This window comes from Paramormyrops kingsleyae, chromosome 2, assembly GCF_048594095.1.
Source record: "Paramormyrops kingsleyae isolate MSU_618 chromosome 2, PKINGS_0.4, whole genome shotgun sequence".
NCBI classification, from domain to species: domain Eukaryota; kingdom Metazoa; phylum Chordata; class Actinopteri; order Osteoglossiformes; family Mormyridae; genus Paramormyrops; species Paramormyrops kingsleyae.
Window position 1 is genome coordinate 2,650,266 of NC_132798.1, and position 14,794 is coordinate 2,665,059.

General features: G+C 38.7%; 1 protein-coding gene across 7 annotated transcripts in view; it reads left to right on the forward strand.

Annotated features, from left to right (window-relative positions):
- LOC111842706 (astrotactin-2-like) overlaps positions 1-14,794 on the forward strand; it is a 226,399-nt gene that overhangs the window by 34,627 nt on the left and 176,978 nt on the right. For all 7 annotated transcript variants that reach the window (XR_011984366.1, XR_011984368.1, XR_002837973.2 and 4 more), the window contains exon 2: positions 4,318-4,505. Coding sequence is in view for 2 of the 7 variants with exons in the window: in XM_023809608.2 (XP_023665376.1) it covers positions 4,318-4,505 (188 nt within the window). In the remaining 5 variants the exon portion in view is untranslated. The remainder of the gene's footprint in view (positions 1-4,317; positions 4,506-14,794) is intronic.

The window sequence follows — 14,794 nt, forward strand, 5'->3', positions numbered from 1 at the left end:
CATTAGAAACATTTTCTAATAATCCACTACTTGACTCATACTGAAGAACTACTGTCATGGATGCGTGTATCATTAATTCATAGCTTATAACATATTATCATGATAAAATTAACAATTTTGTTAGGGTAGGATTTTCAGAGTTATGAGCTTCAGGGGTTGCATTAAGGACAGGATCAATGCAAATAAATATGTAAATACTTAAATAAACATCCATCCATCCTCAGGAGTGTAGTTAGGGCAACAACAGGGACATTTTAAGTTCTAACAGGGATTTAAATTAATTATACCTAATGTACAATATAAGGCTTATTGAAAAATTGTTCTGCTTCTCCTTTTCTGATTTTGTTTCAAATTTTTGTTCACCTGGCTGGCGATCACAAATATTTGTCATCATAAAAAGATGAAATATATCGATTTTAGCTTATTTGTGCATTTCCTTAAGCCTTACATGTGTGCTGTAGGTGGATGCTGATATGCTCATTGCAATGTGGAGCCAAAGTTCATGTTCATTGGCATTGCATCATTTTCAAGTAATTCCTCGCAGTAGAACATGAAATTTTTATGGAGAAAGTACTTATGGCTTAATGGTGAGGTCCTGCAGTGACTCATTCTGGGGGGGAAATGAGACCGTTACAGTGCTGATCCAGCCTCATTACCAGCCATCACACTTCTGGTACCAGTATGTAACAACCCCATATTATACTAGAGGGTTCTGGCAGAACAATTATCATCAGTCATAATTCTTTTCTTCTTTTTTGGTTTTCTTGTTTTAATTGCCAATCTCTTAATAGACTCTTCAGAGCCATCTACTTCCTTTGTGTGTAATTATGAATCAGTGTTGTCTTAATTTCCTGTGTATTTATTTATTTGCTAGTGAAAATGCATTGAGGAATGATATTTAACAATGGGGATGCTTTTGGATGCCATTCTGTTTTATCCCACATATTCCACAATTCACTTCCTTCCCTGCTAAATTCCAGATGCAAGGGACTGAGTTAGGATTTACGTATGAGTGCCTCACCATGGAGCCCTGCACCTTGTCTAATTCGCTGTGGTGTCGGCGGTTAGCTCCTGATTACTACAGAGGTAATTGGATAAGCGGGTGGGGGTTGGAGGACTGCATCAACGCATTGGTGATTTGATTAATGTGGCTTTTTATTTGTTTCTGGATCAACAGTTTTGTTTTTTTCCATGTGGGAAAATAAAGAAACATTTCTTGATAAACGTACAGGTACCGTAGTGAATTATTAAGACGGAGATTATGCCTGCTGCTTGGCAATAATATGATGAAATGGAGAGAGCCATACCGTGCAAAGCTTCAGCAGGCAAGCGTGGCCCCGGCGTCGTCGCTGCATGGCGGCGGACACTAAGGGTCTTCATGGTGACAGTTTTAATCAAGGAGAGCCGAGCTTGTTACTGTGCCGTTTAGCTATTTGCACCTAGTCCAGTGTTTCTGAAAACGTGCAGCATTAATCACCTTGAGACTGTTTTGTGAGCTATAGAACGGTTCTTTTCCTCAGTATATCCGTGTTTGCATTTCTTATGTCTCAAAGCGAAGGTGAGAGTTACCCCATAGATTTACAAAGCAAGCACCTGGCCAGCTGGGGCACTGCTAAGGATTTTTGAAGGCAACTGATAACAATGTATCTGCATTATCTCCTTTAGAAACCTGCCGACAAGTCATGAATATCAGGTTATGAATATAATAGCCCCGGGTGGAGGGTAAGGAGGAAAAAAAATCAGCCGTCCAGAAAAACAACAATATAATGCACAATGCAACAATATAATGCATACTGAACTGATTGTCCATTGTTTGTCATACTTTATATATGAGTGATTAATAGCATTGAATGATTGAATACTTTTTTGAGAAAAATGTGCTAGGTGATTAGCTTGAAAGCATAATCTGCTCATTTGGTGTCATTTGTTTTTTAAAGAATGCCTTATAACTAAAATTCATAGAATTATATTGCAATGGAAGCACAAGTAATTTCATGTGCACATCAATAGTGTAAGTTCAGTAATGAAAACTCAAAATGCTACAGAACAATTTGTGCTAAATCAATGTCTGACTATGTATGAATAAGCTTTCAGCCAACTATAAATACAGGTAGTCAATACTGTGACCTTCAGTCAATTGATGATTATTTTGATGGTTAAATAAAGTTTAAAACCTCCTCAGACCTGAAAGGCCTATCGTAAGACCAGTACTTGCTCACAGGTACACGAAACCCATTTATTATTTGAAATGCCGGGTGTCATTCTGGATTAAACACCTTCTTTATGCGTATATAATTTCAGAAGTATGTAGAGGAAAGTAATGTATAGAGATAATAGAAGAAATGCCACATGAATAACATCATAAATATGACATTCTGCTTGTAAAACATTTTTTCCACATTTTACCTAATATGTTAGAAATTTTTAAAATAAGTTCTCATTTATTCATCTGTGTTGAAGTTCCAACAGGATGTGCAGACTTGGGTGCATTGCCTAATTGTTTTTCCCTGAATTTCTTAATCGGTATCTCCTCTACCTTTGTAATGCACAATTACCGTCAGACTGACCATGATGGGGGTTGTCATGGCGATACCTGAGGGCGCAGTGCCATTCCCCCTGCTGAGAGCCCATCATCAGGCCCAGAATTCTGCATTATTCTCAGCTGGATGTGGGCTCTCTGCTCCTCTGGGTTTCCCCACTGAGTTGTTGTGCTCTTAATGGCATTTTTTTTCTAATGAATTGCAGACATGGCTTGAAGTTTTGCCTCTGCTTGCATTGATGAATGCTGCATTGCCACTGCTGTGTAGGTGTCATCACTTTCCAGAAGAGCTCAGGACGTTCAAAGAAACTAAAAGACCCAGCCTATCTTTACCTTTCTCTGTGTGCATTTGTGCAATTACACACAGACGCACATTGGATTTATCAGTAATTGGCTCAAGACATAGCCTTTCCTCTACTATACATCTCTCCAAAAGCTGAGATTTGGCTATGAACCACAGGACCTTTTATCTTTTTGTTTTTTTGTGCAAATAAACACTTCAGTGTGTTTGCCAACACAGCGAAGAGTCATCCACAACGCGCTGAAGGGCCATTAGGTGACAGAGTACCTTCTGCCCTTATTTTCTAAGTGACTGGTTCAATTTTCAGCTCAGAGAAGCTGCAAATAAACCAAATGTCCATCTGAAGTTCTGAATTTCACAGGCTTTAAATGCCATATGCATCGTTCAGCTAAAGGCTGCAATTAGAAAAAGATTCTGGGAAAGAAATTGCTCAGCTGGAATGTACATTTAATACTGAGTTCTAATGTGATTGCTAAAATAATAGGTATGCTTATGCAAAAAGCATTTGATATGTTTGTAAAAAAGACTCAACATGCAACAAATTTGATATTTAAAACAATGTACAGATAGTTAAATACAGAATACTGTAAATTGCTTGGATGGTCTTTTAAATTTATTTTATTAGTGTTTTTTTCACATATTACAGGGTAATTTTTTGTATGTTTCTAAATTAAATCAGGGTCTCTTTCCTACAGGACAGGTATTCTTCATCTCCATTCAGACCCCTTCTATGTTTCTAAGTTTAACCGCAACAAATCATGCATGGAGTGACAAGCACTCCATGAATTTCTGGAAGGTGCTTTTAACATCTCAAAGTTTTTTTTAACTCATTATTGAAAATGCTCTATTACTGTACTTGATATTTTAAATGAAAGTCGGCCTTTGTTCTGATGGACATCTTTGGAAAAATTAACATATGAAAAATATCTAACATATCTAACAGCAAATCGTGCCGGTATTTACAATGGAATAAATAAACAGAATGACTTCCTGTCGGAATTATTTGCCAATAAATGTAGTTAGTCATTAAAGCTTCAGCAAGAGTATTGTAAGGGTTGCCCTTCCTCTGGTTCCTGCTAGCTGTTCTTTCATACATCTCTGGCACTCACTCTGGGAACAGCACATTCTGCTGGAGGGATATGTGGGCTGGGCAAGGCCAGCCGAGCCGGGCTGGTGCTCCTGTCTGCAGGAGGTTTTTTTTATTATTATTTTTCTATATATATTTTTTATATAGTTCTTTTTTACCAGAATGGTGGGCTGCTGTTGATTTAATTATTTGGGATTTGTTGGGAGAGAGTATTGGAGACTATGAATTATATGCCAGAGGGGAATCCCTGGTCATTCTTCTCACCTTCTCTTTATGCTTTTATAGATGTTAGTAATCCATAAATTCTCCATGGATTATTTGGGGCCTTACCGTCCCATTTGTGGGAGGCTGACAGCGCTGGCACTCATCTGGCTCTTTCTGTTTCTGCAGAGATGTCGGGCACCGGTATCGAGGTCTCGCTCGTCCACTGGAAGCAGCGGTGGCTGGACAATGGCACGCTGTATTTCCACGTGTCCCTGAGCGGCGCCGAGCAGCTGGCCCAGGTCACGGAGCCCACGGAGCGCGAGCTGGCCCACGTCCTGCACGAGCACGCACACCTGCTGCACGTCTCTGTCATGGTGAGGTCACCTACCACCCAGCCTTTTGCCCTTTACTCACCTGTTTTAAATCCTTCCATCCCCTTTCGTATCTGAACCTTTACGTCGGCTTCACAAACAACAGCTGTGTCCCATACATATACTCATGTACTCATATGGTGTAAAACTTAATTACTGTCAGTCACTCTCTCGTATAATATCACATATATCACATATTATATGAATTATTAGGGCCCTAATATTTAGATAAATTAAATGAAACAGTTTTTATGCATATACATGAAATCACGTACAAGTCGTAGTCTTTTGGTCCATTTGTGTTATCACAGATGCACATTTGATATGAGCACAAATAGCATTTTTAGCAGGTATTAAAGCCTTATGAAGAAAGAAGGAACCATCTTAATCTGTGCTTGTCTTGGCAGCAGTCTGTGAGTTGTTCCAGCTGAGCTCTCAATGAATTATCCTAGCTTTTATATTTATTGATTTTTGTTTTCTGACTATAAAAATAATATGTTTATTTAAACAAATACTTAACAATTTTGCAGTCATACCGATTTATTGATAAACACATATGCAATTCATTCATTCAGTAGCTCAATCAAGGATACTTAATAAATAATGAAAATGAGCATACTCATTGTGCCTGTAGCATTGGAAATGAAGTTGCACTATGCGTTAGATGTGGAGGGTGCACGAGTAATTCATTTACTTATTTATGTAACTAGCAGAGGTATTAATGATGCAAAAATCTTAATGACACAAAAAGATCTAGCAACATATTCTCCTGGAGAGCTGTGGAGTGAATATTGAGTGTCTCCCTATAAAGCTTGTAATTTGTGTACTTTAATTAAAACTCGGCTTCATTGCTTATATTTTGGCACACACTTATGGTAGCATTTATTTGTGGCCTGTTACACACACTGCAAGAGGGCAAGCACATATGAATACGTATGACGATGTAAGAATTTTCTAATGCTAGCGTGTAATTAAGTAGATTGTTCCCAGTGAATTAAAATTCCTGCATTGGTTTGTAAATGGGAAATGTTTTACTCAGTGCTTCTCTAGCCAAAGGCCTTTTTTAACTGGCTTATTAAATATACATTTATTTTTACGTTAGAGACACATGTTACATACTGGGCCCTGAAGACAGAAGCTTGTCACATATCTTTCCTCCTCTCTCAATTTCCCATCCCTTGGGCTCCTCTAATGACTATTTAGAGAAGAAGTGGGGGAGGGGAGAAAGAACAACCCTGATAGCAGAGATATCCTCTGCTCCACCATATAAGTACTGTCCTTCTCTGCTAGTTTAATGACCCTGAACCCTACCCAAACTAAAACGACATCAGTGAAGTCATCATTGATGACATTAATATGCATGCTTCAAGCGTGAACTTAATGCCAAATGCTTTCCCAGCTGGCTGTGTGTTTCATTATAGGATCTTGAATATATATCCTAATCATTTAGCAGCATTTATGTTGAATCATATGCAATAATAACAATCAAAATGCAGTAACATAGGAAAGTAATAGGCATACTGTATAAGCTTGTAGGAATATATTTAATTACTAAACCTTTGTCCACGTTCATATTTGTGGAGAATATCACTGCAGTGTATGAGCAGATTTTAATTATTTGGATTATATTCACCAAAAAAAAAAATGCATATTTAAGTCTTGCCATATTTCAGTTGTGGTAGTTAGGATGGAGCTCCAAGCAGCATTGGTTTGCTAACCAAAGGGGGCGAGAAGGAACATAGAGGCCTTTTGATGGAGATGGGTGCCTGTTCATTGATGGACTTGTGGGAATATCAGAAGTGCTGCTGCGTTTTGAAACTGCACAAAAAAAAGCTGATGGGCAAGCAAGCATGCAGACAATTGCATATTTAAAAATATGAATAAGATGTTTTTGCCCATCACTGATTATGCAGGCAATTGCAGTGGATTGGCTAAAACATCAATGAGAAATGTTTTCATAACACAAGTATCCCCCACTTTAGGAATGTTTGCTTTACACCTTGGCTTTTACGAAACACCTGCAATGGCACCCATTGTTGCTAACCAAAAAATTACTTAAAAATCCAGAAATACTTTTCACTTTTACAGAAAAATAAGAAAGGTGAAAATAGAGTTTCGTGTTTGCTCATCAGTGAGCCAATTATACAGTAGATATACAACCAAGGGCCTCATACAGTCTTGGTCAACGACGGACCTCATATACTGTATGGATGGTAGTCCATTAATATTACAGTGGTATTGCCTAGTGACGTTGTAGCCTTTGTAACGTTATAGCACAATGTGTTACTCACGCAGTTGTGGTGTTGCTGGAGTAAACAAACTACTGCATTGTCAGTCATATGAAAGTATAGCACATAGTTATTTACAGCACATAACACTCGATAATGATAATAAACAACTATGTTACTGTTATATGTGTTTATTAAACTGCATTTTTATCGTTATTTAAGCTATACCATATAGCCTAGGTGTATAGTGAGTGTAAGTATGATGTTCTCACAACAGTAAATTAACCAAACAACCCATTTCTCAGAACGTATCCCTGTCCTTAAGCGATGCTTGATGCATTGATTCTGGTAATTTAAACTATGCTGTATATGCATAGCTTCTACTTGATACAGGCTGTGCATTTATCATATCATTACTGCTTTTAGTACATGTTAGTGGTATATTAGGTATTATGTATTATTTGGGATGATTTGGTAGGTTAATTTTGTTGGTCTGGGAACGCTGAAAAAATATTTCCCTAATAAATTAACGGTAATTGCTTCTTTGATTTACACTATTTCGGCTTGCGGAAGGTTTCATAAGCACGCTCTACATTCAGATAGCTGGGGAAAAACTGTAAAAACATTTTGCAATAATTGTTATCATAAATTAGGATTGCAACAGTCATAAAGAATGAAGTAATTCATTAACAGTATACTAACCTTATAAAAGGTAAATAAAATATCTATAATGTATGTAGTTTTTGCTTTTAGCTGTAAAGAGATCCACAATGATGCTCAGACATCTAAACTAACACCCACAAGCTGTTAGCAAATAGGACTTCCACATGTTTTTATCTGCCTAGTGTCAGCAATCACTACTTCTGTGTCACAGTTGGCAATACAGTGCGCTTTCTGAGGATGATTACCTGCCATCCTGTCAAGGAAACACGTTTCCTTCTGTCCTAATCTTGCTGAAATAGACTCTGAATCACTGCTGTAAAAACCTAAATGCCAAAGCATGGAACAATAAATGACAAATTGTTTACTTACCAAGCAAGAGCAGTGCATGAGACTCTATGAACAACTGTGTCTTCTTCTCCATACCCTTCATCTGTCATAAGTCTTTGTAAAGAGCTCTGGGTAATTTCTTAAAGCGTGCCGTGGCTGTCATGACTGTCATGACATTAAAGGTCACTTGGTTAATGGAAGAATGGATCAGATGGTGATCATGGTAAGTTTTTAATTTATTTCCAATGTCAACTATTGCAAAGGTAGCTTAACTGAAAGTCAGCTGAAAAACTAGGGTCCAACTCACAGATGTAAATCACTGTACTTTACCAGGCTTCTTAGAGGGGTCTCAGACTGCACAACAATAAATTTTATACTTCTACTTCCAAGTGAGCAGTTTAGCCCACCGACAAGCATGACAGACAGGTAGGAGATGGACAGACAGGTAGAAGATGGACAGACAGACAGGTAGGGTTAGGGTTAGGGTTACGGTTACTGCTGGGCTTCACTGCCCCTTAGGTGTTTTTGCAGGATATATAATAACAGAAAATGGGGCGGATTTACACTGTACATTATGAAACAAAGATGTTTCACACTACCCATAAAGATTAATGATACAGTAAAATTATATGGTAGATTAGATATTGTTAAATCAAATTTAATCAGTTATGAAATGTTGTTGGTGTGCATACTGTGTATAAAGATCAATTAGTCAGAATGTAGCTAAATTCATGAATGAAGGCTTTGCCTGTTGTAGGGATCACGATGAGTAGCTTCATATTTTAAAGGTAGATGAACCATGAGTAAATGCCTTTAAATCTATGTTTACTTTTCCTTCCACTTTTATTTCTACTTCAAAAAACAACTTTATGTTCTGCTTTAAGGGCCTTAGGTTTGTTTTTGCTGTGCAAACAAGATAAAAACTAACTATAATCTGTGCAATACGTTACTGGGTGTGAAAAAAAATGAATTTGTCAAATATGTTAATTTGTTCTGCAGACAGTGCTGTTTGAGGGAAAATGAATTCAGTTTTGCTCACATTTTTTGGTTAGTGTACCAGTTCATCATGCTAGTAAAGCCAAATAAGTCATTAAGCAGGTGGAAAATCTGTCAGCTTTGCATGCAAATGCCACAGCATCTGACTGGCTTATGGAATTCAGTATAGATCTCTTTGTAGCTCATCTAGTGCTGTTTTCTGTTGTTACTATAAGCTCTTTAATTATATTCACGCAGAACAATAGTCTGTACACTCTTCACCATTTTGCATGAAGGTTTGACACTCATTCTAAATAGCTGAAAAATACTTTCATCTACTACCATTTCCCCTCTGTTTCAATTAAATATTATAGTCCAATAACACTTAGGCAATTGCAATAAAATGAAAGCCCTTGTCAGATAACAAATCACTATTGTTGAGGTTTATGTGTGGGGGAAATATGAGTAACATGCCCAGAGACAGAATGGATGCAATGGCAAGTTCATTTTCCAGATGAATAAACACTAAATATATACTGAATTAGAAGTAGGAGGGTTAAGCCTTTTTTTGTTTCAAGCTTTGAAAAAGATATATTTCTGCAAATGCATGCGGTCAACTAAAATGGCAAAGAATAGATGACAAATGACAAAAAGATCATGTGAAGTGGATAATAGTTCATGGAGAATTATAGACAGAATAGAACTATGTCTGTTCTAATTATAGGACAGAATAGAAGCCACTGAGATGTCAGTACAGTCAGTGCATTTACATGCACACTAAGAAAATCAAATTATTGTTTTAGTCCAACAAAAACTGGACTTTTAAAGTACATGTGAACATGTTAGTACGACTGAAATTGTACTAAATTGAATTTCTGATAGTCCGAGTAAGAAATCCAGATAATGCAATTAGACGTCGATTTACTCCGGCATGTATACGCTCAATCGGACTCAAACTGGCCTAGGCGCTCTGCTCATGCTCCACAGTCCCCACCCCCCTCCTGGGCCTTGACCCGGAAGTTACAGAAGAATCCAGTGCACATACTGTAGGAAGCTTGGAGCACGGCAGTGGAAGCACTGCACGTCGGAAATGTACAGCGCTGTAAAGCTGTCCAATTCACCACTCAACTAAAAAGTGCTTTTCCACCTCACTAGGTACTGTACTTATGGTATTTCAAGCAGGTACCAAAAGTACGGTACTTCCACGTGTTGCTTTTCCACTGGCGTAAAAACTGGTACCAGCGCCGAATAACATCACAACATGAGGTGGGGTATTTTGTACCAATTCTGAAAAATGGCTGTAGTAGGACTGGACAATGTGTGATATTACACTGCTACTCACCTCGATTAAGATCAGGCTTTTTCTTACAATACAAGAAAATCACATTGGAATATTTGAATCGCAGTACTCTCCTGTTATACTATATTATACAAAATACTTTATTTCATGTTATGCTATCCTGATCTGGTTGTATCTGTTCTTCCGACCAGATCACAATTAAAACGTGTGTCACGTCATATGTCCATGCATCCATTATTATTAATTTTATCATTTTTACATTCGTGATGCAATAGGTCAACTGGAAAAATACTAACAAGCTGAAAGGAGCCATATCGCCACCTACTGTAGCGGAGTCAAACATACTTCGATCAATAAATCGATTCCCCTCCCGTGCATGTATACTGGGACAAGGGCAGCAGTGCAATTAAAAGGTGTAGTCGAGCTAGAACCAGAGCTCGACTTGGCTGTGCATGTAGATGTACGGAGTGTGGGTTGGCCAGTGAGGGTGCAGGGGACAAAGCTTAAGTCCTTGGAGTGCAGGTGCGTTGTCCTTGGTGCTCAGCAGTCTGTGGGGGAATGTGGCGTCTTCACGCAGGGCCTCGTGGGCGAGCCAGGCAGGCGGGCAGTGGTGGGTTCCAGCAGCTGTCAGTGCACGCAGTCAGTTAGCACATAGTCCTTGGTGTGGAATTGCTCTTGAAAGCCCCAGGGAGAGCCTGCTTGATTGTCTTCAGCTGGCAGTAATAATTGTCGTTTCCCAACCCTGCCGGGCGGAGTTCCCTCTATGCCCGGTTCTGCCGGCGTTACGATGAAGCTCCTCTTGTGAGCCTCTTCCCTCACTACATATTTGTCACATCTTTTGGGCTAGAAGACAGTTCAGCTATTCCTGCGTGCATGTGAGCAACCAAATATAAAAAATCGAAAAACGTAACACCTCTCACAATAAATGATGTACTTTAAAATGCTTTTTTGTTTGAGTCTTTTAAAATTCTTTTAGTTATTCAGGTATTTGTAAACCAATTTTGCGATGCAGTTATTGTCCAGATTGCTGCTTTCTGAATTGTTTTGGCAATATGAGGCAAGCAGAGAAGCTGCTTCTGGGAGTGAGCCAGTGTGCAGTGTGCAGTGCACCTGCTTTGCAGTGGCTGTAGTCAGGAAGAGTGCCTGCAGCCTGTATAGATGCTGAAGTGATAGTGGTGTGCTCACCCATTTTCACCTGTACAAGGCTGTGTGCTCCAATCAGTTATGCTTGGTATAAATGGGTGAGGTATATGCTTTCAACAGGGCAAGATTGCAGGTTCGAATCCCCCACCAGCAAGTCACCACTGAGGTACTCTGAGCAAGGTACCGTCCCCAAGCACTGCTCCCCGGGCGCTGAATTAGCTGCCCCCTGCTATGTCACGAAAGTCACATATGGGTCAAATGCAGAGGTCACATTTCGTTGTTGCGCACTGTGTGCTGTGGTGTGTTGACAATGACCACTGATCACTAAATTCTAAATTCTAATTCTAAATAATAGCTGCAGTGTAACATTTTAACATCACATGAGATGGTAAAAAGAGACTGATTTTGGTTTAATAGGCAACAGGTTTAAATGTAAAGCTTAACAAATTGTAATGGAAAAAATCTCTCACCTTACAATTATTAATAAGGAATAATAAGGAAAATCATATTTTGTAGAAGGTACCGATCATTTTGATTTGAAAAATGTATTATAATTAATTTAGTGCTTAGTGAAACTGAGCACCAATATCAGCATGAATGTGAAAAAGTAGGCCTATAGATTTTTGTTTAATCTCATAGTGAGGATTAGATGAAATCTGGGTATACAATGAGTACGTTTGTTACCATTTTAATTAGGGCTGCTCGATGATGGCAAAAATCATAATCATGATTATCCATCCATTGTCCAACCCGCTTATCCTACTGGGTCGCGGGGGGTCCGGAGCCTATCCTGGAAGCAATGGGCACGAGGCAGGGAACAACCCTGGATGGGGGGCCAGCCCATTGCAGGGCACACTCACACACCATGCACTCATACACCATTCACTCACACACGCACACCTAAGGGCAATTTAGCCTCAGCATGTCTTTGGACTGTGGGGGGAAACCGGAGTACCCAGAGGAAACCCCCCGACATACATGTGACCCAGGCGGAGACTCGAACCCAGGTCCCAGAGGTGTGAGGCAACAGCGCTAACCACTGCACCACCATGCCGCCCCTAATCATGATTATTCTGGTCAATATTGAGATTACGATTATTTAACATGATTAATCATTGACTTTGGAAATATCATGCATTTATTGAACTTGGAAATGTCATGCATTTATTGAAAAGAAAAAAAAAACCTTTAACAGTGGATTTCCATGAAATTTAAATATAATTCACCTGAGAAGTACAAAGGGGCTGAATTTATAACACAAGACAAACTGGCAGCATCATGGCGAAACAAAATGCGGCACAATAATCATTTTATCTCTATTCATTTGTTTTGATTGTCATTGGAAGCCAAAATTGTAATTAAAATTTATATTCAGTTAATTGACAAGCCCTAATTTAAATAGTGAACTACATGAAAATCCCCCAGATTGCTACACCTATCAGCTTTTCCACATAGCTATACTTTTTTTTTTTTCGCTTGAGAATTGCTTTGAGGTAACACTTGTCCTGTCCTTCTATCTGAACGTATGAATCCTTCTGCACTCTTCCACTGCAGGTGGAAAGATGGACATTGACTACTTTTGTTATCTCTCGACTTCTCTCTTGTCACATATTAGTGTCATCACGGTCACTGCTGAGATTTCAGCAACAACTGATACTTGGCAAGTTATTAGAAAATGGCTGACCCCTAAGATAAACTGAAGCCAAAGGGGGCTCTGGCTTCAGAATTCAGTCTGTGTTCCTCTGCCATATGGTAGCTTTTGATGAGCTTGTCGACCCTGGTCTATTCCCATCAATGAAGGAAATGAAACAAATATTGCTTCATATTTTGTAAAGGCATTGAAAGTTCTTATTAATGTATTATTGCAGAACCTAATTGCTGATGCACTGTAAGGGTGACAAACTGGTAGTCAGTCCTGCTACAATGCAAATCTGTTCTAAAGTGATTGATAAATTAGTACCCAAGTCCAATACAATGGGCAATCGCATTTGTATTTACGCAATTTTCAGTATGAGAGAAAAGCACTATACAAACTACAAATCCATAGGGTCTTGGCAAGAAACACTATCTGCGAGCAAAAACAACTTTCCAAGTGTATTATACTGGTGTCTGATTCGTGAACAAATCATTCTTTTGAACTGGTTCTTTTGAGAGAATTAGTGGAACAGGCTTCCTTTAGTTTTCAAATCTAAATGAATCAAACTTCCTGTACATCTACGTTTTGCACATCTCAAAGTCTTAGATTCTAAAAATATACAAATATTTGACAAATTCTTATATAAAAACAAAGCATAATTTTTTTATTCACTTACATTTGCTTTTTGAAAACTGTCTGTAGCCATGTTGCCTTCACAGCCCCTCCACATACGTAAATCCATTGTATTTGTGCTGTGTGCATGCCCAGCTGCATGGTGGCTGTGGCTCATTACTCACAACTAATGATGGCCAAAACAATGCTTCATGAACCATTTGCTGTATTTTCTTGCCCCACTAGATGGTGCTCTCCGTTCAAAAAGGACCTCCAAGTCACTCATATGGGTCTGGTGCTCAGACCGCACGGTGCACTGTAGTGTCATTGTTTATAAGATACAATTCTTAGATTTATTCTTTTGTTTTTTCAACATGCCTGTTTGAATTTTTTTCTGTATTACATGAGTAATACTCCATCTCTTGCATTTAAAGAGTTACATAAAGCTGAAGAAAAGTTGTATGAATTGATAGAAATAATGATTCTAGTCAGTTTTCTCATGTTAAACACATTAGGTTAGTCTCATGTGCTGGTAATTAAAACATATAGGATGTTGATTTATGTGTTGGGGATCCTAGGTCAGTGAGGAAAGGAGGCTTCTCACCGACTGCCTGCTAATAGGATTCCTGCCCATGACGGAGTAGCCAGTGGGATCAGGGGTTCAGCAATTCATTTACCTACTCTGGCATTTGGAGAAATAATGAAGCAGACCTAGACATGAACATATTTTAAATGTAGCACGAGAGTTGCTGAGCTGTGGCCTTGAGGGTTAGAACACCATACAGAAAAAAGCAACAGTCCATGATGTTTGCATCTTTCATTTTTTGTTATACGCTTCTTGCAATGCTTGTGTATAGTATCATTGTCAAACAGCAGAGTTATGGCTATGGAAATGTTCATTTACATGTCTTGGATAGCTGTAACATCCACACAGAAACTGAGGACATTGTTGATGGTCTTCCGTGTGTATCTAATTGTGTATCATAATCTTGTAACTATAATCTATTTATTGCACATGCATTCAAATTAATCTCCCATTTGCATAATTGATTTTTTTTGTCCATGTCTCAAAATTTCATGTTTAACTGTCTTCCATATTTATTTTCTATTTTATACTGTTTTTTTGCACTATGACCAACAAGATCCAAATTTCATCTCTGACCAATGTTGCAATGTTGTAGGAACATGTGAACTTTAAGGGCATTTCAGTGCCCATATTAGTGTTTGGTTTTAGGTTTTCATCTCTTGAAGTGGAACACCTGATTGAGTCTGGTGTTAAGAGCAGTTCATGCATCCAGCGAGTCTGAAAGCCAGTGTGAGGGGAACCTTGTTCTAGAGTTTAATCATTTCTGTGCTGCTGCACTGTAACACAGGACTGATGTTCCCAGGAAGCTGCTCTGGGAAATGT